The sequence below is a fragment of the Pezoporus occidentalis genome, unplaced genomic scaffold (assembly GCF_034315485.1).
Source record: "Pezoporus occidentalis ecotype Australia unplaced genomic scaffold, CSIRO_AGI_Poc_V1 ctg68, whole genome shotgun sequence".
In the NCBI taxonomy this organism is placed as follows: domain Eukaryota; kingdom Metazoa; phylum Chordata; class Aves; order Psittaciformes; family Psittacidae; genus Pezoporus; species Pezoporus occidentalis.
In genome coordinates, this window is record NW_026916030.1 from 3,824,087 (window position 1) to 3,850,249 (window position 26,163).

Sequence of the window (26,163 nt, forward strand, 5' to 3'; positions counted from 1 at the left end):
GAGTCCCGAGGCGGACACTTCTAGCCCTGCAGTCCCCAAAGCCAGTGCGATAACCACTGACACAACCCAGGCAGGAGCGGTTACAACGCGGCTCATTCGCAGCTTCTGATGTGTCCCCACTTGACGCGATCGTTGTCTATTTACAAAGGCGGTTCAGGAGAACGCCGCAGAAAAGCCCAATCGGATAATGTAACACCATTACCCACCGACGGCGTTTTCTGCCAGCTATTAATATCTTTACGTAGAAAGCTGCACCGTCTTGCAGGCAAAGCCCTCTCCTCTTCCCCTCCGAATTCTCTGGTTTCCGTTTCTCCTTTCAGAAGCACCGGGCGGAGCAGCCGCGCCGGAGGGAGCGGGAACCGGTCCATCCCGGCTACCGGGGCCGCCCTCGGGACAGGACCGGAGAGGATGCTCCAGTGGGGGCTAGGGGACAGCACCGGTCTCTCCGGGACGGCGGGGCAGAACAGGGGAGCCGGACCAGCGCCGATCTGGAGGACGCTGCCCCGGTGGAGGGTCCTGGCCGCAGCCTGCCCGCGGGTAGCGCTGTGCGGGCGCGGAAGGGGCCCGCCGGCGGACCGATCAAGGCCGGTCATCTGCGCGGCCCCCGCCTAGGGCCGGCTGCTTTGCACGGCCCGGAACGCGGCCCTGCCTGGGCCACGCGACCGTACCGGGACTCTAGGTGATCGGGGAGGGGAGAAGCGGAGGGAACGCGGATGCGCGGCGCCGCGGTGGCCAATGAAGCTGGTTTCGGTGGGCCCCGGCACGGTGGAGAGGGAGAAGGGCGGCTCAGACCGGCCACGCTGTCGTCGGCACGGTGAGGGTAACGTTAGTCGTAACCGAGGGACAGCCAAGCCCCAGGAGGAAATGAGTTCTCGTTGTTGGAATTTGGAGATTTTTATTTTCCTGAAAATTGAGTCTTTTTTCGATTTTTCGATTAAATGGATAGAACTGATCCCGCGGCGCGTTTGCTAAGCAGAGTTGCTCTCCTGCGGGCCCCTTCAACGGGACCCGCTCCCCGCCGCCGTAGGAGCAACGGGAGGCTGTTGGCTAGCCTGGCGCTGCCGTCGGGACGGGCAGAGCAGGCTCCCCCCGGGGTTCTCGCCGCCGCTGCACAGCACAGTGCCGGGCTGAGCACTCCGCGGTGCCCCTCGGGGCTGGGCCGCTACCGCCGGTCCTTCCTGCCGGTTAGCGAGGCCCGAGCTTGGACCGCGGTCAGCGCAGGCCCGGTGCTCGCGCCCGGGCCGCCCCACGCACCTGCCAATTCGCGGGAGAAAACGCGAAGGTTCGGGGTCGCTGCGTCCCTTCCCGTCCCTGCGATGCACCGCCCCGTTCACGCCCGTACGGGAGAGGCGGCTCTCTGGAGCGGGTCTCTGCGGGAGCACGCCCGCCGGCCACGGACAGCTCCGGGACCGGCCAAACGGGGCTCCCAGTGCCGGCCCGAGCCCCTGGGGCACCTGCCGGGACCGGCTCGGGGCCGCGGAATCTTGGGGCTTCGGCGGGGGTCCCGGGTGGGGAGCGCCGCCGCCCCCCTCCCGCGATCGGCCGTCGGGGCCAGTGCGGCGTTCCCGCAAGATGAAAGGCAGCGCTCGGAGGCGCGTCCCACGCCGGCAGGTCCAGTCCCCCGTCCTCCCCCCCCCCCAGCGGGTGCACATGTCAGAGTTCACAGACCTGGCTGCTGCCTTTACAACACTGAGCTGTAAAAGAGCGGATATTAAACCCGTATAATGGATCCAGCTCCAAGGAGAGGTTAAATTTCCCAGTGAAACGAAGGTATTTGCCCTGAAATGGGAAAAGCCCCCCCAGCCCCCGGGCTGGGGAACCCGCGGAGCCGTCAGGGCCTGGTGGTAAACCCTGCCCCCAGCCCTGCACCTGGCACCGGCCGCCGCGGGGGCACATGTGCGCACCACGCCACTGCCAGCCGGGCCCGGCCTGCCCCGGCCTCCCCGTCTGGACCCGGCCCGCGCCTGGCGCTCACGGAGCCCCCGGAGAGGGAGGGGGCACGTCGGCACCGGTAGCGCTGCTCTCAGCCCGAGCCGGACCCGGTCTCGATGTCCACGCTGCTTTTCCCGGCGTTCGCCGCCTGCACGGGCCGAGCGCGACCGCAGTTCCGCAGCGCTACCGGGCGAGGGACAGGATTGCGCCGGCCACCCGGTACGCGCCGGAAAGCGGGGCCGGGGGCAAGGGCTGCGCCGGGCGAGATGGGAGCGGGCGACAGGGCACCCGGTGAACGCCGCCAGCGCAGCCCTTCTCCGCGGGCGCGGCTCCTGCGCGTCGAGCCCGGCGCCGGGTGAGCCATGGCCCACGGCGACAGGGAGGACAGCGCAGAGCCGCGCCTGTAGCTGCAGGACGCACCGGGCGGTGGACCGGACCCTATGGGGTCCCGGTGCCGAGGCCAGATCCACAGCTCCCTCGGGCGAGGAGTCCGAGACCTCCCGTTCCCGCAGCCGCACGGTGAGGCGCTCCCGTGGCGGAGCGGGACGCGAAGCCCAAAGCCTGTCTGCCGAGCTGCCCTCAAAAATCCGCTTCAGAAAGATGAAGGCGCATGCAAATGTGTGGCGCCTCCTTGCTTGTGCCTTTAATCATGGTAAATTGACTCTAGTTCCTCCAGGCCCCCCGAAAATGCACCGCACCACAGCAGAGCTGGAACTCCCAGCGCGCCGCGCACCCGCACCCGCCGCCACCCCGGGGCGTCTGGCGCGGCCCCGGCGCCCCGTGAGATCCCGCTCTCTCAGCAATTTTCCTACCCAAAAGCTGCCGTGAAGGGAACAGCGCGCAGAGATAGCATCAGCCTGCCTATATCAAAGAGACCCTGCTTAATTAAAATACCGGCTCCGTGTTCGCCGCCTTCTACGCGGCGCGGCCTCCGACCGCTCAGTGCCGGCTCCGCTCCCCCAGGGATTGTGCGGGGGTTCCTGGCTCCCCGGGCGGGGGTCTACGCGTTTGAAGGGCTGCACCGGCACCGAGTGCGGCCGCCGCTGCCCCCATCCCACCCTCGCCATCCACCGGCCGCTTTTCGGTGGGCACTTTGGCGGCCCGGGTCCGGTCACCGGCTCCGTGAGGCTGCCGGGCGAGAGGGACCCTCGCTTGCCCAAGGCGCAGCCGGTCTGGCGGACAGGCTGATCCCCGAGGGGACTCTGCGTGGTTCACGGCGAGCGTTTGTTTGCGCTACTGAGCAAGAGCCCGATAATTTATTGTTATTGTTATTAGTAACTACACTTTGCAGCTCGCTTACATTTGTCCTTCCGAAGGAGGGAGAGCAGCTGAATCAGTCACAGCCGAGCACAGCCGCCGGCCGCTTTTCCCGGCGGTGACGGCTCTGGGGCCCGGGGCCCGGGGCCGTCGGCGGGGAGCCCCCGGGGGCTCGGTCGAAGACCGCGGGCTGCAGAGCCGTTAGCAGCGCCCGGTATGGGGGAAACTCGGAGGTCTCCATCCCGTGCACCGGCCACGAGCTCAGGCTCTGTTCACCGTGCGGTTGGCCTGGTGTCCCTGCGTTCTCCGAGCGCTGCCCGCTACGGCGGGCTCCCAGGCAGCGGTGTTTCGCAGTAGGCCGTTGGCAGGCGGGGAAGGTGCAGAGTGCAGCTGTGAGTGAAGAAAATAGGACAAAGTGAGCAGGGACATCCCCACCGTTGTTGCCCTGCCGTTCTCACCCCGCAACCCGTCGTCGGGGTGCCGCGGACAGAGTCGGAGACCGGCGGTCTCACAGCAGCGAGCGGGCGGTCCACCTCGTTGTGGGGCTGCCAGCGCTGCCGGCTTGTGGCCGGTGTAGCTACCGGGGTGCACGGCCCCGCGGGCTCTGCTCGCCCCGGTTGACCCCGGCCCTGCTCCCGGCCCAGCCCCGCCGCGCCCGCGGGAGCCCCGGCCGTGCCGCCGCACGCCGGCAGGGGGCAGGCTGCGCCCGAGGCCCCGCCGCACCGGGCAGCCGGGCCGGGGTCAGCCGGGCCGGACCAGGCCGGGCCATCCATTGCCCCCCCCCCCGACTGGGTGCATCCGCGGATCAGGCAGCGCACCCACGGGCTGCACGGCTGGCCCGGCCCTCGCCGGCGCGGCAAACCGCACAGCCTCCGGAGCTCCCCGCAGGAAGCAGACTCAGCTCCCAGCGCAACATCCCCGGTCCCACAGGGGCAGCGGGCGGTGAGATCGGTACCACGGGGAGCCCGAGCTGTGTCCGGCTGGGCTGCCCCCAAGCAGGGAGCCGGGAATGCCCACGGAGCCGGGGTTACACGTGCGTGACGGCAGCCGGGGTCTCCTCACCGGGGCCGGCATGCTCACACAGAGACACAGGGACTTCCTCTGTTCCTGCTGTCGAGCCTCCCGCGGCCCCGCGCTGTCCCGAGCACAGAGGCGGTTCTGTCAGGCACACATCTGCAGACCCACAAAGTAAGGGGGCTTTCCTCGAGAACCCTCAGCTGAGAACCCGCAGCTCCCCCCGGGGTTCTGGCACACGCATGGATGCAACGGGCAGGGTGAAGGGACGGGACGCCCTGTCCCGCCGGAACGGCACCGGCCGCGGCTGAGCTTGGCCAGGAGCACTCAGTGGTACCGGCCCCCGGCTCCCAGAGGCTCAGCTATCCAGTACTTATCCCGGTGCTCCGTTCTCCCCTGCCTCGTTTAGGAGATGTGGAGTTGTGCCTGGCTGCGTTCCTCGCTCGAGTCTCAAAATTAAACCAAAACACCTCAAAACAAAAAGATTTGCCTTGCAAATCAAGGGAGAATTAGAACGAAGCCACGGGGAGGTGGGGTTGCGTTAGTCTTGGTTTGGTTTTATTTCTGTGATGGTTTTGCGCGTGGGTGTTTTAATTGTATTTTGTTTTCGTTAAAAGCACTATATAAACCGAATATAACACCTCATCGAATTGTTCTCGGGGAAGAGGCAGGGATAATAATTATCCGGTGCAGCGTTCGTACACACACACGGCAAGAAACAACAAATCTTTGGTGTGATATTTGCGAGTAAAAGCCTACGAACAAAGATGGAATTATTGCTGCGGGTGCGATTTGGGAGGGTTCCTGCTCTGCTCTCCACGGCCCCGCCGCACAGCTCTGCTCTTCGCTTTTGGTTTTTTTTTTTTTTCCTTCTTTTTTAAATTAAGAAGTTACGAAAAATGCTGCAGAAAGAGGAGCTCTAATTTTCCTCGCAATTGTAGAAGATAATTTGAGGGAAGTCCCGTGTGATGGAGAACACGGAATCCGTCACGGAAAATAGGAAGGGAACATAAAAAATTAATGTGAACGAGAAGCTTTCCTCTCCACTGATTGAACTCTGAAATCTAAGCAGGTTTTATCTTGATCTTAGAATTGAATAATCATATATTATTTTTTCAGCATTAGCTACAAAGGTTTTCAGATTTGTACTGTCCAGAACAAAAACCAAATATGCTCCATTACCGAAACCCCTTTCCAAAATATTTAAGTAAAACAAGAATTTCTTTGAGAGATGTTTCTGTACGAAAAGGCTTTATCTTAAGACCCAGGGAAAAAAAGCATTAAGTAATTCAAGTTAACACTTGTCTCGCTTATTAAGTATCAATATTTTGGGAGCGTTACAAAACAAACTCCCTTCCCTCGGCGGGGTCACGGCATATCGCGGGTCACATTAAGAAACCCCGCGCGGAATCCCGCCCGGATTTTCATTTCCTCGGATTTAGATTTTTAACGGTATCGGCAGGAGAAAACCCCCAACAACAAAACCGAAAGGAACGGGAAGCCGGGGTCGCGCAACCGCGCTCCCCCCCATGCACGGCGGCCGGTGGGGATCGCCTTTCCCGGCCGTTGCGGTTCCGCACGGGGAGCGGGGAGCAGAGCGCAGTGCGTTACGGTGCGGTTCCTTCTGCACGCTGTCCGCGGACTCCCGCACCGCACGCACTAACATGCGATACCGCAGGCACGCAGCTTAGCGGTACCGCTCCCGGTAAACGCCGGTCCAGGAATGCCACGATCTCACCCGGGCTGCCGTCTCCGCGGGAGGTTTCCGCAGCTCTCGGGCCTCTGCGGGCAGGAGCGGGGCCCCCGGACGCTTCTCCGGGGCCACTCGTGGGCAGCTCCGCCACGACCGCCCGGGGCTGCCCGGCAACAATTCCCCCATCCCTGCAACCCATCCCGGGTTCCCTCCGGGACCGGTCGCGCAGCCACCGCCCGCGCGACAGACCCACGTCCCCGCCAGGCCCAGCCGCCCTGATGGACGGTCCCGTCACCACCTGCCCACGGCCCGGCGGGGAACGCGCGGTGCTACCTACCCCGACAGGGCAGGAGCCAGGAGCCGCCGTCGGGCCGGTAGCGGGGCGGGAAGCGGAGCGGCCGGGTCCCCGCTCCGCCGCGATCCTCGGCGGCCGCGCTCGCTCTGCCACCCGGCCCGCTCCGGTGCCGGTCCCAGCCCCGTTTGCCGCTCGCTGCGCCGGGGTGCGCGGAGCCCGCCAGCCCCGCGCCCCGGGCGCCGCTGCGCTTCGGGGGCCGCGGGGGCCCGGCGGGGCCAGGGCACTATTTGACGTCGAGGAGACGAATCACCGCGGCGCAGCGATACGGCGCGCACCAATGGAGTTCAAATGTCAGCAAGTTTGAGGAGGGGTGAGGCACCGGGGGGTGTGTTCCTCCGCCGCGGCCCCTGCTCTAAACGGCGCGGCTCCTCGGGACGCCGCATGGCACATGGGCTGCGGAGCGCCGGGGAAGCCCCGCCGCCCCGCCCGGCCCCGCCGCTCCGCCCGGCCCAGCCCCGGGAGGGCCCTCCGCGGAGGGCGTGGGGCTCCGGCGCTGCCGGCGAGCAGGTGACACCGCGGGCTGCCCTGCGCCGTGTGCGCGGCATGTGCGCGCCCGCTTAGCGCGGGCTGCCCCCATGGGCAGCGGCGCCGGCTCCTTCCTCTGCCCCCCGTCTCTGGAAGTGCAGGCAGGAAACGCTCCTCATGTCTCCCAGATAAAAATAAAAGCGACTCCCTCTTCCCGGCCGCAGAGTGCCCCCGCGATCGGCCAGACGCGGGGCTGAGCCGGCCCCGCCGCCCGGCAGCGCTTCTCGCCGCCGCCCGGAGCGCCTCTCCCCGCCGTCGCCCGCCCCATGGATATCGCAACAGGTCCCGAGTCCTTGGAAAGGTGCTTTACGCGGGGCCAGTCGGACTGCTCAAAGATGCTGGACGGTATTAAAATGGAAGACCACCCTCTGCGCTCGGGTCCGGCCACGTTAGGAGTGCTGCTGGGTGAGTTGCCGTTCGCTTCTCGTCTGCGCCTAAAGCGGCCCCGGAGCTTCGCGGGGCCCGGGGCCGGCTGCGGCGGGGCCCTGCCGGACTGATGCGGCCGCCTCGCCTCGGGCTGCAGCCGGGCACATAATCGTCTCACCGGCGTTTGTGGGGTGCGGGTTCGGCAGAGGCCGTCAGGCTCAGTGTCGCTGAGCTCCCGGGGCTGGGGCCGGGCTTCCGCTGCCCGCTGGCTGTCCCGGGGCCGGGAAGCGGGACCGGGGGAGTGGGGCCGGCGTCGGGACAGGGGATGGGGGCCGGGACAGGCGCTTCATGCCGCTGTCTGCCGTTCGCAGGGTCGGACTGCCAGCACCAGGCCGTCTGCGAGGGCTGCCAGCGGCCCATCTCGGACCGGTTTCTGATGCGGGTGAACGAGTCCTCCTGGCACGAGGAGTGCCTGCAGTGCGCGGCGTGTCAGCAAGCCCTCACCACCAGCTGCTACTTCCGGGACCGAAAGCTCTACTGCAAGCAGGACTACCAACAGTAAGAGCGCGGCGGGGCTCAGCGGGGCCCGGCGCGGTGCCGCCGCCGGCGGGGAGCACTGCCAGCCCGGCACGGCACGGCACGGCGTCGCGCCGCGGGCTCGGAGCGTGTTTCAGAGCGGGCCGCCGTCCCGAGCCTTGCGGAGCGGGGAATCACCGGCCCGGGCCCGAGGCTGCGGGTGGCGGCCCCGGCAAGCGGGGACCCAGGCAGCGGGCGGAACCGGAGAGACTTTGAGCCATTTCGCCCGTCCTAAGCAGGGAGCTGCCGCCTGTCCCCCGGGCTCTGCCGCTGTCCGGCACCCTGCGGCGCCGTCGGAGCGGTCCAGCAGCGGGGCGGCCCGTTTCGGCCCGGCTCAGCTCCACTCGGACAGCTCAGGCAGCGCCGCTCTCGGGACAGCCCCGCAGGGCCCTCCTTCCCGGGACGAACCCCGTCCCACCGCCGCCCGCAGCTCCGGGACATCCGTGGAGCGGAGCGGTCCGTGCCGGCTGCCCGGCGGCGGGGCCGTCTGTGCGCTGCCCCGGGCTATCCCGGCAGAGCCGCCCCGCCGAGCCGAGCCGCCGCCGGGCGCGGAGGGTGCGCGGGCGGCCGCGGGGCCCAGCCGCGGGGACTGGCGCCGGTCGAGGCTCCGCGGCCGGGCGCGGCAGGAGGAGCCCGGCGCTGGCCCCGGCCCGCCCGGCCCGGGCGCTTTCTGTGATTTAGGCTTTATCCCCAAATGTCAGGCTTTGTCGGGCGGCTGCCCCCCGCCGCGCCGCGTCCCTGCGCGGAGACAGAGCCCTGCCCGCGCCGCGCTTGTCCTCCCCTGCAGAAGCCCACTTCATGCTTGTCACCGAAATTGAGGATCCTTTTTGTGCCGGGAGGGGGGCGAACATGGGCACTTCAATCACTGGGACATAATATGGCTCTGCTAGAAGTCTGGCAACAAACAAAGAACAACAACTATTGGTTTGCATCAACTTTTGTCAGGCATTCAGCAGGCTTCCAGAAAGGCCTGAAGTGGCTTAGTGGCAACAATGTGCATTTCATAGCTACAGCATGAAAATCCATCTCCATGGAAACTGGTAGTAAATGCTAACATGACATGCTGGGTATAAATATTGTTAGGGTTATAACTCTTGTATAAACGGCCCAGATAAATGTCCCCCTGTTTAGGAATTACAACAAAATGTGTTATTTCATGCTGCAGCCCTCACCAGAGACTCTTCCATGGGCCCGGGTTCTTCACATGAGAAAAGCTCAAAGCTCGCTGCCGCAGCCACCCTCACTGGGCCAGGGCCTGGCGCTGGCTGGGTTTTCTCATACCCCAGTGCAGAGAGCAGATCCACAGACTTTATCTTTTACTTCTATACAAAATAAACCACCCCATGAGAGCTGTAGTTGTAAATCAATGAAACCTCTGCCTCTGTAGGTAGTACTACTTAGGTATTTTGGTTAATTCGTGAAGAGTTTAGAATAGTCTTTAGGCTACCTAAAAAAAGCATCATTTGGCTGTGTAGATATTTACATTAATTACACACCCATGTACCCTCTGAGTCCCATCTTTAGTTTCTGCGAAATAGAGGATTGTGCTTCGTGACTTTAAAAAGCAAGATTACAGGCTGCTCCTTTGTAAATGCAAAAACACTTTCCTGACTGAAAATAGAAATGTCACCGCTTCAGAACTTTCCGTGTTATCAAAGGTGTCCAATTGTATAGGGGGGGAATGGGGTAACCAGGCTGACGAGCAATAAAAAGATATCAACATGTTGGCCTTTGTTGAATCCCAGCACCTCGCGTGACATGACATGGTCACCTGCTGTGTGTGCCCCTCCGGACTGACAGCAGCAGCGGCTCGTGGAAAGGGGAGGGCAGCCACCGTAAATCCAAATTTGTTTTCCATGAAATTTTATTAGTCCAAAAAAGCAAGCACGTGAAACTGCGCTGATGCTGTTTGTGTGCTTCCCCTGCCTGCTGCCTTTTAGACCTGGAGAAATACCCTTTTCTGATAGCTGAAGGATAAAAATAGCTGCTCGTACATGGCAAGCGGTTCTGGGCTGTGCGGTGCAGGCAATCGGTTTGATCAGTAAGGGAGTGGAGGGAGGAGTGAAGCCATGAGCAAGTTGTGCAAGTCGTCTCCAATGTGCGGGAGCAACCATCGTCCTGGGCTGTAGCGTTCCGGGGTGGAAAATGCCTCTGCACTAAGAAAGCTTGATTTGGAGTAGTGAGATGAAATGGTATCAGTGCGGAGGAAGACCGGTATCAGCAAAATCTGATGCTTTTTGTTATCCTGAGTCCTATTTACTGACCTCGGGGGGGAAGGGGGGGGGGGGGAGAAAAAGGGGGAAAAAAAGAAAAAAGGGAGAATAAAGATTACTTAAATATCTTAGTTACTGAAATTTGCTTTAAATAGGTTTTTCTGTAAATAGTAATGTAATTTAAAGGTCAGATTTCTCCAGAACTCCCAGGACTATAATCAAGTGCTGTATGTGTATCTTTGGAAAACTGGTGTCTCGTCTTTCTAATGAAAGCAAGCTTCTGATGGGTCAGATATCAGACCTTAAACCTTTCACTGGGTCAGGAATGATTCCTGCCCATCCTTGGATGAGGGCATTTCACATTAGGGGGAAGGGGGAAAACATTTTTCTTTTTTTTCTTTTTTTTTTTTTTTTTATAAAAATGTTGCCTGTTTGAAGCTGCCCCTATGCTTGGAATGTTAGAACAAATCCCGGGGGAGATGGATTAGTGGCCCAGGCACAGTTTGAGGTAGTCAGAGGTGCCTGATAGGTGTAATTTATCACAAAATATCATCGGTACATCAGTGGGACTGGTGGGACAAGCTGTGCATGCGTTTTACACTGGGTTTATACAAAAGATTCAACAATTTTTTTGCATGAGCACATCCTGATCTTCTGATTTAATTCAATCAGAGCACTTCTTTTGCTAAAATGTAAGATTTTGAGGGTCACAGGTATGTTTGATTGCAAGCTTTTTGTAGGGGGGGGAAAACAGAGCAGTACAGTGGCACCAGGGAGGCTGGCTCTTGCAAACCCGAGTCAAACAGAATCTCTGTGATTTTAATGAGAGCTTTGTCAAATGGCAGGGGGAATGTTGCACACTTGGAACCTTACCCTTACACTTTTTTCCTTTAAAAGAAGTTTTCTTTCTGACAAACGGAAGCCTTCAGAAGGAATATTTATCAAAAACAAGGGGTTTGCGGTAGTTACGTTCTGCTTCTTTGCTTAAATGAATTTATTTATTGTGCCACTCGTAACAGTGCTTCCTGCTATAAAACATTAGTAATTATAAATATTACATTTCTTTCCCATTTGTATATTTTCATTTGTTTTGTGATTGTGCTTTCCTGGTTTGTTTTTATCTCACTATCCAGCACTATGTAACAATATACCCTAGTTATTGCTGACATTAAACAAAAAGATATGCTATGAAAAATAACCGTTTCAGGTTACATATTTCATATGTAAGAAATGCATATAATTTCTAGAAAGATCCATATTCCTATTCTAGCTTTGGAAAGAAAGGCTGTAGAAGAGGTCAGTTATTCAAGAGGTAGGAGAGCAAACAATCACAGTTGCTATTTCAGAATGTTACGTTAATGCATTCTAAGTTTTGCTTAGAGAAATAGTTTTTTGTTAGATTCTTCCAGATATGTCAGGCATTGTTTTAGCATCATTATTGGGTGCTGTTAAAAAAGCCTTGCTGTATATTTCTGGTACGTCTTTATACTGTTCTTCATCTGTAAGTCCTTTCTTGTCAGTGACTGGGCTTATTTTTTATGTGCAGTCAGCATGGAGCAGCATGTACCTCGCAGGAAGGAAAGAAAACGCTGTGAAGCCCCGTTGCTGTAGGGGAATGTTCCCCCTCTCCACACTTTGGAAGTTCTTTCATAGGAGTATAATACCGAGGCTGATGTTTCCCAGTTCAGTTGCGTTTTACGTTGCAGTAAGACAAAAGCTTCCTATTAGTAAATGTCTCTTATTTTCATGACTGTTATTTTTCATCCAGAGAGAGCGCGCGCATGTCCGTGGGGAGCGCAGGCTGAGGAATGTAGGCAGGATCAGCGGTGCAGGAGGTGACTTGAGCTCCCAGATTCTGCTACATGCAGAATGGACAATAACCATTTGCTAACATGAAGGTTTTATTTGTCTTCAGTTGTACTTGCTTTTCATTTTTTAAACCAAGGAGAACCAGGCGTGTTGTTACACTCACTGGTGCAATTGCTCCTCATGGGAACTCAGCAGAATTGTGCAGGGCACTGGTGGCCCCCCCCGGTGTCATTTGCGTCTCGTGTCAGGCTGGTGCTTGTCTTTGTGTTATTAGGAAATGGCATAAAAACAGAGTGAAACTTGGAGGTGAGGAGTAACCTAAGCACATGCCCAGGACATGGAGTAATGATTAAAGTTATGTCATGCGCTAAAAATGCTTTTAAAAGTCGCTGAAACACTGGCATTTTTGCTGACAATCCAAGCAGCCCTGCACTCTCAGCCACATCAGCCTGGTTCAAAACCCTCAGTACTGTCAGGTTTCCGTAAGCACCTCGACACAATCCCAAAAGCGGGAATGCTGAGGAAACGTAGCTGTTATTTCTGACGTCAGCAGAGTCGCTGTAGTTGGGCTGAGCCCCCACAGGTCCCCCCCTGTGCCAGCAGGAATTTATCCCGTAGCACATAGGGCAGATACCGGCACTGGAGCCCAGAGGTGGTTCCAGGTTAGCCTTAGGAAATACTTAAAACAGGGGATCTGGAATGGAGCATGGTTTAAGAATTTGGGGAGACATTTTGGTTTTCTGCTGCAATCATGGTAACCTTATTGGACAAAATAATTGCAATGGTGGTAGGTAATTTGCACTAATCCGTGGTAGAAAATGATAGGGGGATCTTTTTGTAATACAGGCAGTATGCAGTTAGATTAATAAGAGGATAATTTATAATGCTTAACTACCAACCTGGGAAAAAATAGCTAACAAATACAAAATTCACTGCAAAAATATCTTCACTGCTGTATATAAGAAACAGGAACATTGTGTATTCTGTTCAGAAATCACGTCTGTTATTTTTTGAACTTTCGAACTAGTTCAAAGGCATACATCATGCATTTTCAACCATCAATAATATATCATGATTAAATAGCTGGATTGTAATGCCTCTCTCCTTAGACTAATTATGTCATTAGTGTATTTCAGTTGTAAATATGTACCCCTTTTGCTCACCTCCATTGTGGAGCAACCTATAAAGCATGGTACGTCGTAGTGAGCTCTTGCATATTTAGTAACGAGTAGAGGCTGGTTGATACAGTCAGTTGTGAAGGAATATCCAGGAGTATGCTTTTCATAATGTAGCTGTGATTTTTATTTTTCATTCCAGTCAAAATTCGAATTTGCACTAAATCTGGTACTTCTTGTTGTAACAGGAATTGATTTCATTCTATTTAGTACCTCCTTCTCCTGGAATGGAGTGGGATATAGTAAATTGCTAGAGGATTGCTTGAGCTCAGTGTGCAGGTCAGCAGGAAGGTTTCAGTGCACCACAAAGTGAACGGGGGCCTCCTTGGGTGTAAGGAAACAGGCGCCGGGAGCCACCGTGCTGGCTGCTCTGTATTGGGGCACATGTGCGTGCACCTCCGACCGACACACGGACCCAGAGAGGCCCACGGACGTCTGCCGGTGTGCTCATGGGGTGATCTGGGGGGGAAAGAGTTAGTAAAATACTTCATTCTTCTTACCATTGCTAGGCTAGGAGTAGGCAAGTACATTTACTGTTTAGTTTGCAAAGTACTCCTTGTGTTGTTCAGTTCTTGTGGTAGAAAATGGTGTGTAAACATAACAGCAATATTTCATGAGAATATTAGAAGGGGGGGTTCTACTGCTTAGGCTGGTTTAAACCGCATCATGAGTTGCATAAAATGCAGATTCCCCAAAAGGCTGCAAATTTTCAACCCCAGCAAGATGGAGAAAGACCATTACCGTGTCCTCTCTAAAGGGTGCACTAGGTCAAGCAATGTACTTGCAGAAAAAACAAGGATAAATGCTTCTCTTTGCCTACGTCTTTTTTTCCCCCATGATATGTCATGTTATTGCTCAATGAGGTAAGAAAGCAAGCAAGTAAATAAATAAAACTGTGAAGTGAATGGTACAGTAATCTCCAGTAAAGGTAAACAAGCTGGGTATTGCTCTTGGACGAGTTAGTGCTGTAGAAAGGGGTTTTTGGCATGATTTGGGGATGATTGCATTACTCAGGAGGCAGAGATTGACTCATAATGAAATGACAGTTTCTTGTTCGTTGCAAAATATAAAAACTCCAGATTTGTTCGGGAACAAAGAATAAGGTTATTCGTAACAATGTGACGTGATCCTCGACAGCCGAGTCTCCAGCAGCCAAATAATGACATTAGAGGAGTTGCTTTGGATTCAGATGGGTGCAATTAAGAACAGAAATTTCCTTCAAGTGAACTGGAATGGACGTGTGAAGTGGGCAGGGAATGTCTATCGAATACACACCTTGCAGTTGTGGTGTGATATACCTAAAGCTATGAATTTAGACTGATTTTTGTTTGATGAAAGAAGTATTAGAATTTTTGTTTTAGAAAGCAGAGGTGTTTTCTGTGTCAAGATAGTTTTAAAAATGAAACGGGGAGAGAAGGCTATTTTGCAGCAGTGGGAGTTTGAACAGCACTGGTGATGTTTAGGGAACCAGACACCACTTTTCTCCATTAGTAACAAGTAAAAAAAATACATGTACAACTGCATATCTAATTTAAAATGAATGATAAAAGTAAGGCTGGGCTTCTGAGTTTGAGAGTAGAGGCCGTAAGAGAGAAAGAGATGACAATACTTGTGAGGTAAAATGAGCTGACTTTTTGTTTTAAATATAATGCTCTTTGGTGTTTATAACATGCGTTCTAATACAGATCTAAATCTTGCATGCTTTGTTCAGGCAAATTATTCACTGTTTCTAGATGCCTCTTTAAATCCAACATAAAATTAAGGCAGATATTTGACTTTTTTTGTCTTTATTTTTTTTTTTAAAATGCTAAACTTACATTTGCTTTACGTTCCTGGACTTGCTTTGTCCAGACCAATATTCCTCAAGTGAAACACTGTCTTACTCTTGTTTTACTTCTTGGTATGTCTGCAATTGCTTTGAACAGACCTTTGCAAACTCGTCCACGTGCTGTGTCTAATGCAGTCGCCGAGACCAGAGCCAGCCCCTGGTGTCCACGGGCTCTGTGGATGGTGAGGGCAGGTTATTGCTGTGAGGGGGGCATGAGGAGGGGATGGGGACTCCTGTCCCCTGTTCCTGAACAGGCAGTTCTCACTCAAACCAGCCATTTTGCAAAACAGATTACTGATAACAAATATTTTCTCCTTTTATATGACCTGCACATTCACAGAATACCTGTGTTGCCATTGCCCTTTATTGGATGCTAAATATACCTTGTAAGTAGAAAGCACCATGTGTGGCATATGATGCGATTTTAATGAAGATAATGTAGAAACAAACCCCTTAAAATTAAGTGTCTTGTATGCAACATTGTGCATTCTGACTGTCTTGAGAAGGTAAAACATTCAGACCAGTATTACCAGAGGAACCCAGGGTCTGTTACACCAACTATTGTGTCCGAGGTGGAAATCTCAGCCCAGCCAAACCTACCTATGTGCTTCCCATTGCGATGCTCACACAGAGCTGGGGTATTTTACTTGCCTTTCAAAAACTGTTTGCCTGTGGGCAACTGAACAAGTAGACATTTGTGAGATTGTATTACAGTAAAGGAATCATTAATGTGATTAATTCCAGTGTACTGTTTTGCTGGTTTTGCAGTTTTACAGTGATCTTCTTTATAGATACAGCAGAACTGCGAGGGCACAAATTGATAAGTCCCTTAATACCAACATAAACAAGGAATAACGTATTTCTTGAGAATTTTATAAGGGTTTCTAACATGATGCTCCTGTAACGAGGCAATACATTTACAGAGAACACTTGTCGTGGAGGTCATTTGCTTTGCTTCCAAAACATAATATGTTTTTTTAATATGCACGGAATTTTCCTTTGCAAATGTTGACATGAACTTGTGAACATGCAATCCCTATTGACTTCAATGAGAGCCGTCCTCGCTCATCAAAGGACAGAATTTGGCTCTTGATTTTACTGCAATCAGTGTATTATTTATAATGTACAAGAGTGCACGTGCACCCTCCCAGTAAGAGCTAATGGAATTTATGTGCACATGCTGAGGACCAAATCCTCCTGGTAGCTGTTAGGAAGTTTACTTTCATGTGTTTGTAACCTGAATCACCATTCACTGATTACAAAACAAAACCAGAAAAAACAATAATAGTCTGCATCAATAATATTTTCCTTAGCAGTTGTTACTTTTACCATAGGTTATTATTATGATAGGAAGCAAGCAAATTTGAATTTGCAGAAGAAATCCGGAATGTTGTTTTAAAGCATTTCTAATTACAGCCGGTGCTTACTCCTTGTTCTCTCAGACCAGTCGAGCACTGGTGCATTCCTTGTGTGTTAGTGAGCAAGCACGTTTGGTGCATTGTGTGGATGAGGACAGTATGAGCAGGGACAGTGTTTGCTCTCCAGAGGTGGGCACAGAGATGGGCACCGTTGCCTGTCACAGCTGGAGTTAGGGTCACCAGGAGCTCCATGGGACCACACCTTTGGGCTGCAGCACAATACCTGCCAAGGCTCATTAGTGAGAAAGGTTACAGTTCTCATTAACATCCATTCTGCAGAACAGTTGTTTTCAACCTGCGTGATCCTATCCTTTATACAATCAGCTTGCCTACAGCTAGCAGTTTCCTATCACTTGATAGAGCTATTCCTGCAGCTTCTCAATGGAAGCAGCTTCCCTGGTTTCTGATTTTATTCTCTCATGTCACAGCTTTAATCCAGTTTCATGGGGAGGGGATATGGGAGTGCTTGCTGAGGCTACTTTTGGTAACGTGTGTGAAATGAGGCAAGTATTTCATTCTGTATGGTACAAAGAGGTTTATTAGCAAATCACAGTAAAGCAGAAAATTGTGAAACTAAGACAAAAAATGCAAACCAAAACACTGAAATGACTGCAGAAATGGTGAGCTACCTTCAGTTAGGGCAAAGCTTTGGTGTGATAAAGTCCAGCTGTACATGACAGTCTGCCAGCCCCAGCACTATTCATGAATATTTGGGATCTTCTGCAGGCGTTTCTTTGTAGTTGATGATCTGTGCTAAACCACCTCTAGTGCATCAGTGCCTCCGCTATTTACTTTAGTGGTGCTGTGCCCTCGGTTCTGTGGCAGATCTTGGCTGGGAGCAGGCCTACCTGCCTAGCTCATGAGCTTTTCAGGTGGTGAGGAGCCACAGGAGAGGTACAAGGTGCTGCAGGGAGCTCTGGGAAGGTGGTGAGCGGAGGGGATGAGGTACACAGCCCCGTTTCCACCTCGGTTACCTCTTCCAGCAGCTGGGGATCCAGGTTATCTGGTCTGTCCTCCTTACCCGTCGAATGACGTGTTCAGGATATTGGAGCTCTGCTGGCGCTGCACATGAGCTCACATGGATCAAAAGCCATGGGTTGGCCCTTCCTGGCTGTGGGGTTCCCTGTGTGTGTGGGATGGGGTCAGGCAGTTCCCATTCAGGTAATTCCTGGGCATGGGGAGGCTGGCGTTTCTGGCTTTTCAGGAGAGAAGGAGCTGATCCTCCCTCCCCACCCCCTGCTATTAATAATGGTGGTTTTCAGACTGAATACCCACCCCACAAAGGTTTGTATGTACATGCAGGCTTGAGTCAGTACCTATCTGTTATACTTTTAGAGAGCTCTCTCCACATTACCAGTGCATGCAGCGGGCTGGGGGTGCTCGTGGAGGTTTGGCAGCGCATTCCTCCTGCAGCAGTCACTAGTGCTGGAACACTCCCTGTGCGGAGGGGCTGACGCTGCCAGTTCATGGGCCCCAGCGGGGGCCTGAGCCAGCAAATCCCCACTCGCAGGGCTCCCATGAGTAATGCCATTGAAGCCAATTGCCCTGGCATGCAGCAGCTTGCAGTGTCATGCAAGGTCAATTTACTTACCTGACAGCAAGTGTCTAGAGGGAGCTCAGTGGAGCCGCTCACTGAGGGTTTCGGAGATGGAGCTCTTCATAGGCAAAACCCACCCTAAATAGAAGCTGCAGTGTAATGCTGTGAGTTGTCTTCACAGTTGGATCTTGGCATGGGCTTCATCTGATGACAAGAAAAGTTTCACATGTGGAGCATGACCCTATGGGTCAGCTCTCACTCACACCAGAGTTGATAAAGAAAGTGTGGTGGGGCCCCATATGAACGTTAGTACCAGCAGTGAGGCTTTAGAAACCCTTTTCCTTTATTAAGAGTTCTGACAAAGATGAGCATGTGGTCCTTGCTGCTCCGGTGGCTCTGTGGTCCTCTGCTTGTGACTGCGCTGGGGAAGTGCTAATACTGTATTTCAAGTGCTTCCCAGTCACCTTCTGGTCATTAATAACTAGAGTCCAGAGTGAGGAAGGAAGAGAGAAGAGAATGAAACCTGCCTCTCTGCAGAGGTCTACACAAAGCCAGTCTGCCCTAAGTCCCAATGAACAAATTTTGCATACTGTGGGCCTCTCTCTTGAAATCTTATGAGAAAATGTTTTTCCGAAGTGATTCTATTGATGCTAATATTGTTATATGTCAGTCTGGTTTTTATTACATGCAGACACATACTTGGCATCTCGACTTGGTAACAGTGACAGAGGTGACTGAGGCTCACTGAAATTGAGGTGACTAAAGCTGTACAGAGGAAGTACCCTGAGTTATCCTGCCAACAGACCTTGCATTTGCACTTGGCAGGGAGAAGCACAGTGGCTCAAGGTGCAGACCCTGCTATGGCGGGCAGCAGGGAACCTGGTACCCTCCTGCACTGCTGGAGCTTGGTGGTGGCTGTGGGTGGATGTCCCCAGCACAGGCTGCCAAGAGAGGACTGGAGTGATCTGGTTTGATGTCCTGTGCAGTCTGTCTGCGTGACATGAGGTGGATCTGAGCCCTGCCACTGCCATCGCGCCCCTTTCCAGCCCTCCCTTTGCCAAAAGGAGGAAAGGAGCTGGAGGCTCACATTGTGCTGCCTGGCGTCGGGCGGATCCTGCCCTGCATCCGCAGGCTCCGGCTTGGCGAGGGTCTGCCCTGCGGTCGGAGGCACACAGCCGACAAGCACGGGCTCTGGTGCCGTCACCCACTGGTGCTGGGAGCTGGCTGGGAAGCCTTGCTGCTGTGCTGGTGCCTCTGCCCGCCCGGGGCTGGGGCAGGCAGTACTGCAGCCTCAGCCACCTGAATTTTCATAACCTGTTTGTCTCTGAGGTCTAGGGAGGAAGAATTCCTGTGTTCTGGGCATTGTTTTGTGCCAGGGGCAGTGCTGCTCTTGTAAGGATTCCCTTTCTTGTCAGCCAAACGTGGTGAAGCTTTGCGATATCTGGGTGCTTTCTCACTTCTATTTATTTACACACACGTGTGAGAAATGATTTACTTCATTACTTCACTTACCAACACTTTCCCAAGCCGCAAGGAAGCTGTCCACACATATTCCAGGGAGAGTCGTGAATGGGTGACAGTAACAGTGTTGTAGCCGCGTGCTTTTGGTGTTCATTGTGACATTTGTATGAGTGCTGATGCTCACAGCAGATACTACAGTGTCCTGCGCCTTTTGGTTTGTGTGTGGGTTGTGTAAAGCCAACACTGGGGTTTTTACAGATGGGACACAGTGATGGAAGTACCTGTAGTGTGAAAGACAGGTTATTGTTAAGAGCAATTTACGAAACGCTGCAGAAGTACAACTGGAGTAAAACTATTCGAGGGAATAAATGGCATGTGAAATGCTGCAGTGATACTATCTCTACTTGGTATCGTTGGTTTGAACCTGCCAGGCTTGGTGGTTGGAGCTGCAACAAAACAAGTGATTCAGCTGATGGGAGCAGAAAGCGTTACAGCCGACAGCTACTTTGTTAATGGAGGAACCAGCAGAATCCCACTGCTGGGGGGATCCCCCACTGCAGCTGCTGTGCCGGGGCTGCTTAGGGCTGTGGATGCCCTGGCAGGAGCTGCATGGAGGAGGCAGTTTGTGCTTCAGCAGCAGCTTTCCACCATGTCCTGTACTGGGGGCTGTGGGGACACACATGGCCTTCATGGCACCCCTGAGCTCCAGGGTACCCCGTGTCTCTGGGGTACACAGCTCCTGCTAGCGTGGTCCTCAAAGTCGTGCTGCCTCGGCCTCGCTGCCCATGCCCGGGCCAGTTCCCCAGCATGGTTTTGTGGGTGTGGAATAAATTAGCCTCGATGGCGCCTGCATTAATTTTATGTGGGAGAATCCCCAGAGATTCCAGGGCAATTACAGGGAAAGCAGCTTTGCCCAGCGTGGCGTCCTCCCCATCCACCCGCTGCTTCCATGGAAGAGACGGAAGGGCTCCATGAGGCAGCACCAGCACTCCAGCTGTGCCCGCTGCCTGCATCATCCCTCGTGGCAGAGGCCGGAGCAGGATGGTCTATGGTCCGTAATGGGCCCAGGGTGGTGGGACTGAGCGCCAGGCAGTAGTAGAGCCCACTGTGGTGACCCATGTCTTACAGAAAGGTTGGAAAACAAGCCCAAGGCAAGCAAGCTGTCTTCATTTCATACATGTCCTATGAATATTGGTTGTCTAGCATAATTGAAGCCTGTTCCATTTGTGGCTTTTTTTTCTTACTTAAAAGTTCAGCTCATATTTTGGCAGGGGTTTGTCTGAGCGCGTAGCGGATACATTCAATGACAAGAGCTATAACATTCAATTTGTTGGATGCCACAATTAAACCTCAGCTTTTTCACCCAGCCATCTGAAAGCCAATTGCAAGTTGTCACTCAAGCAAGAATACATATAAACAAGGGCAGTACATAGCCCCGGATCCTAACAATGTGATTTTCATCGCCTTACCAGTCTTTGGGGAGTCTTCAGCTTCCATCTGGAAGTACCTTCAACCCTTTCCAGCTACGGATCTTGAAATAGCTAGAACAGAGAGAAAACCAAAATTACATGGAGTTTATTGCCATTTCAGAAGGAAAAAAGTGTTTGAAAAAGTTTATTCAGGAAGCCAGGGGAAGTTAAGTGGGAGACATTTGCCATTTCATCAGTCTGTTGGTGATAGCCATTCATGTCATAAATGGCTTGTGTCATTTGATGCCAAAAATAACACAATTTTCCTCCCCAAAGGCCTATAGGGTTTTTTTGCAATAAATGTTTATTTGTTAATAATATACTTTAAACAGCCCAGTCTTGACCTCAAGTCTCCAAAAGAATCCATCTTCTCTCTGAAAAATCCTACAAAGTTTGTGTAATTTTTTCTGGGAAGGTGTAATTGATGGCGCAGTGAAGGGTAGTGTGTTTGCTTTAACTACTGCAGCTGCGTGGATTAACTGTTTATAAGGGCCTACTGTGCTTTGAATGGCTACTTTCTTAGATTTCAAGCTTTAGTTGACAGCACTTCCTAATGGTTCCTTGGATTTGCTTAAGTTTTATCAGTAAAAATAAATTTCTCCTCTTAGCTCACCCATTGTTCTTTCCTCTTTGCTGCTCTGGAAGCATTTAAACATTCGTTTGTAGGAGTTTGGTTTCATTGATTAGCCCATGCCCTGCACCATTTCAAATGGGGATGACCAGGACAACTAGACAACTACCTGCTGGACCTGAGCAGGGGCTGGTCTCCTTCCACATCTTGGGTTGATTTCAGAACAAAACATGAGAGGAATCTGGGTGCATAGCAATTAACTTGTATGCAATTGGTTTCGATAGGCTTTATCAATTTAGTAATTGGAGTCTCTAGAGTCTAACACAGAACTGGCAGGTAGGAAATATGTGGGATTAAGTATTTGAAAGCGCAATAAAGGATTTTGTCAATATGCATAATACAGAAACTGTTGGTTTGAGAGAAACTTGTAACTCGGGTAATTAATTTATAAGACGTTGTGCTGTTTTGAAATTGCCTTCCCAAAAGCTGGAGTTAGATTTCCACTGGCAAAGCGTTTGTGGAATGCCAGTGACATGTGATCAGCAGCCCAGTAATGTAACAATTGTCTTTTCACTAAATCACCAACTACCACTGATTTAACCAAAGTTAAATCACATTTTTCAGCTGCTTTTGTTCTGCCATCAACCACTCTGATCCTTCTCTCTTATAATGTTTCATGTGTACTTTTACTAAGAAAGCAAAGTATTAAGACATTTGTCAGAGTTTTTTTGTTAGTCCTTAAATGAAAATGTGGTTTTCTTGAAGAACTCTGGAGGACTTATTTTTTTTAAGATCAACTGAGTTACGGGAGAGAATTACACATTTAATTTCTCAAAGCATTTCAGCTGGAAGTGCTAGTTTGTTCTCAGTTAGACAGGCACATGTATAAAATCAGGAACAGTATGTGTGAAATGAATGGAATTCATTTTTTCTTTAAACATTTCACATTTGTAGAGCTACATTATTGGGATAATATTCACACTCAGGTGCTTTGTGTAAAATTCACTTTAGTGGGACTCCGTGGCACTAAATGGCTCTTGATGTTATAAGAATATATTCATAGTTTATTAACTGTGACAATTATATGATGCTTTAAAAATATATATCTTTTGAGAAGCATAGCGTCTCGCTTGAGCTGTATTCCTGCATTAATAAGGCGGTTAATTTTACTCAGTCTCTTCAGTAGCTATTTACAAGGTAAAGTTCAGTGCAAACTAGTTGAAGAACCAGGGACCGTAGGGTGACTAAACTGCATGGTGAATGCTCACTGACTTCCCAGGGGCATTTTCTGGGGCAGTCTGGGTCACAGTAACCTGAGCAAGTCTCTCCTCTTCTGCAACAGCAAAGGGTTGGCTAATCTTTGTGTCCGTTTTGATTTTTACAGGACAGGCTTCTTGACCTTCCAGTTCAGCCTTTGCTGGATTAGTCCTGTTAAACCAAGATCATGTCCAAGCTCTCTTTCTCAAACTGAAAATATTTGGAAAGTAGCTTTAAAACTTTGCATGGCTTCCTGCTACTCTGCTGCTTCTGGCACTGCTGGGGAGTTCAGGTCAGACCAAATAGTTCCACTGCTGCTCAGCGGTGGCTGATGGCTCCAAGTCCCTGGCTGTGGGCATGGAACAGGGACTGCTCAGCAGTGATGGCAGCAAGGGCAGCTCATCCTCTTTCCTTTCCTTGCCAGAGTGCCAGACTGCAGACATGCACATAGACTGTCTCCCAGCTGCGAGCACAATGGTCAGGGTGTCACATCCGTCTCTTCTGCACCAGGGTTCAGGGTCTTCTGATCGGGCAGAGCATCCTGCCCTTCCCTTATTCCCAGAAAAGAGAAGACACACAGCTCGTGTGTGCCCTCTCCAGCCTTCCTCTTGGGCACAACAGAGCTTCTGTACTGCCAGGGCTCCTCTGGTCACCCTGGCCTGTGACACAGGCTGGATCCTGACCTGATCCCAGGTGAGCTCCTGGCAGGCACACAGGGGATGCAGACGCTGACGCTCCCGACTTGCCCTTCCAGGCTCTGGTGAAGTTTCTCCTGATTCATTCCCAGCAGTGTGCGGTGATTCATGCTATCAGCATCAGCTGCCTGTTTGTGAAACCAAAAAGAACCTGAAATTGGCTGGAAGTGAAACACTCACCTTACTAAGGCTAACATGGATTTGCTCCCGTGAGAGGATATTAAAAGTCTCCTTTTGTTTGTTGCACGGAGGCTGAGCTTTACCATTTTTGAGTCTTTTTGTCAGCTTACTTTGGTATTAAAGCAACTGACATAACATTTAACTTTATCCTTGTGCGTGAGCACTCATGCTAATTAATTCAGTAGCTCTTTTGACCTTCTGTTTAAAAGATCACAAGTGATGCTGTTTCTGCACAGACACTGCCATCCTTCAGGATCCTTAGCTGTTCATTTATTATGAGCATGGCTGTAGTGTAGATGGCTTGCATCTTTGGGCCGTTATGTTCCTGTAATAGCTAACATTAACAAAGTTAAATGAACAAGGAAAAGAGGAGAAAAGCAAAGCAGCAATTAAATGTAACTTTTCATCATGAAAAGGATTTCACTGGTTTATCTTCTAACAAGATTATGTCACCGACACAAGTACCTAGGAGCCCTTGATTGACAGCCTCCTGTACTTTTATCAGGCAGTGTGACACTAAACCTCAGGGCCTTTTGTCCGATAGAGTGAGCTCACGGAAACTTGCCATCCTAATCCCCTTATTCATGTCAAGCACAGAAAAGAAGTCCTGATCAGATGGCACCTTACAACAGTGTCACCTCCACCCCCTCGTCGCTGGACGGACACGGGACATCTCCTGCTTTGTTCGCTGTCAGAGCAGGGCTGCTGCCTGCTGTACTGCACAGCCCCAGTTCCTGGGAGCTGGGGATGCTGCATGGCTTTCACATGTCCTGTCTTGTTCTGCCCTGTGTCTGCTGTCCTGCTTCCGTCCAGGGGAAGCCATGTATGTGCTGCAGAAAAGTCCCAGGGAGATGGTAGGAGGATTCGCAGGGTAACTTCTTTTGTTGGGATTTTCTTTTTATGTCTCTAAAGAAAGTTCGGCCTTGAAAGGAAATATTTCCTTTTGCGTCCTGTGTGTACGACCATGGAGTGAAATGTCTCACTAAGCTTCTTTAAACCTTTCATCCAGAAAAAAAGAGTAAGTGGAACTAAAACCCTGCCTTTTCAGAAGCAACACAAAGTGCAAAATACTGTTGTCGCTCAGTGGTAATTGTTATTGAGTGTAATATTTCCCGAAGCTCAGAACAGAGTTTCCTGTCCTCCTCAAACCCTGGGTACCTTCAGAATTCACTCCTAAGTGTCGTAGAAGTCAGCAATTCATCCCAATCACTGGTATTATAAGTTTCATAGCTCCGGCCCTTTCTTAGTTGTAGGAATTCCTTTGTGCGTATCCCTGTGGTAACCCATTTCAACTAGCGGTTCCCTGTGGTGCTTTATTTACTTGTCCAACTGTTTGGAAGTCTGTTAGTCTAAAGATCAGATGCTCTGAAACAAATCTTATTACTTTAACCAGCTCTGCAAATTCTTCCTTCTCTATTTTTATTGACTTCTCTTCAGCTAGAACTAATACACATGCAGCAGGTGGGCAAGTATGTCTCCCAAAGTTTAGCCTCTCAGATTTAACATGAGAAACTATAAATCTTTTTGTTTTCCTTGGAAAATGTGGGAAACCACAGGTATTTGAAGAGTTGCCTCCTCAGTGGATTTGGGAGGTTTGTACTGGTTGTTGTAATTTTTGAAACAGAAGTCTGGGAAATTTTAACAGAATGCTGCATTCTGGGGGATAGATTAATTGGTTTTTTTTCCTTGTGTTAAGTGTTTTTTCAAGCTGTAATCAAAAGCAAGGGAATGGGAAAGTCTTAAGGTTTTATTTCCTTTCGTCCAGCCTGGCACCACTAGTAGGGAGATACCGCCTGAAACTTCCTTCAGCTAATCTACTCCAAGCTGGTTCCGTCGGCACTACTCACCAGTCCTTGTTTTAGAAGGCGTGTCCAGCTCCTCTGTATTTTTCATCTCTATGCACATTTCTGAAGTAATTTTAGATGTTAAAAGTCAGTGTTAATTAAACCTTTCCAGAAATTATCTTTCAGGAATTCCCCTTTCTCCCTCCGTCCCCCCCGCCCCGTCTCCTGGTGACCTCATGCTCCCCACTTTGAGCACACATCTCCTCTCCAGAGATGCTTGCATCTCTCGTGGCGCTTTCCTCCAGCAGATATCAAAGTCCTTTGCAAAGCGACCTGCCCAGGGTTCCTGCAGGCTGGGGCCTGTCCTGGGCGCGCTCATCCCTGGGACACACTGTTTCTTCCCATGTCTTCTGAGGACTGGGCTGCACCGGCAGTCGGGATGGGAAAGTTCTCATGTCTGGGCTGTGTGGAGCAGTTTGCTGCTGCTTCGTCTGGATTTGTTTTTCCACCTTAAGCAGTTACTGGCTGCAGCCATACCCTACAAATAAGGGAACAGATCCACTGCCTGATTTTAAAACAAAACAGGATCGTACAAGGTAGAGGCTTTTCCTTTAGCAGAACATATTTGCTTTAAACACACAGCTCTGCTCATATCTCAGCATCAGTTACCAGGTACCACTTTGGCAGCAGTCTCTGCATCAAGGACAGGGCTGGAGGTGGTGTGCTGAAAACCATGTTAAATACCCAGCTAACCAGTGAGGCTGGCAAATGAGTCCATAAAATGTCTGTAAACTTTTAAGGTCAGTTAACTAAGAGGTGATTGCAGCAGACAGTGTAATGTCAGGGCGTGCTCAGGGACAAGGCTCAGTAAAACTAAACGAGCGTCAAAACATCCAGAGAAAGCCTCACTGAAAATGCAAGAACAGGAGTATTCTAACACGTTGGAAATGTTGAATGCAAACCAAAGGAGTGTGGAATGAGGCTGTGTGTGTTTCAGAAGAGGTGACTTCAGAAAGCAAGCTGGAATCCCATTCGTTTCATGGGTTTA

The 26,163-nt window shown here is 51.8% G+C and overlaps 1 protein-coding gene and 1 long non-coding RNA gene across 2 annotated transcripts in view; one reads left to right on the plus strand and one right to left on the minus strand.

Annotated features, from left to right (window-relative positions):
• Positions 1 to 3,155: 3,155 nt before the first annotated feature.
• Positions 3,156 to 6,609, minus strand: LOC134175468 (uncharacterized). The gene is made up of 2 exons (XR_009969018.1): positions 6,234 to 6,609; positions 3,156 to 3,579 (listed from the first exon to the last, which is right to left on the minus strand). It is a non-coding gene; the product is annotated as an uncharacterized LOC134175468 (long non-coding RNA).
• A 34-nt stretch (positions 6,610 to 6,643) lies between these two features.
• LMX1B (LIM homeobox transcription factor 1 beta) overlaps positions 6,644 to 26,163 on the plus strand; it is a 100,165-nt gene continuing 80,645 nt past the window's right edge. The window contains exons 1-2 of the mRNA XM_062641512.1: positions 6,644 to 7,181; positions 7,514 to 7,700. Of these exons, the coding sequence (XP_062497496.1) occupies positions 7,043 to 7,181; positions 7,514 to 7,700 (326 nt within the window). The 5' untranslated portion in view covers positions 6,644 to 7,042. The remainder of the gene's footprint in view (positions 7,182 to 7,513; positions 7,701 to 26,163) is intronic.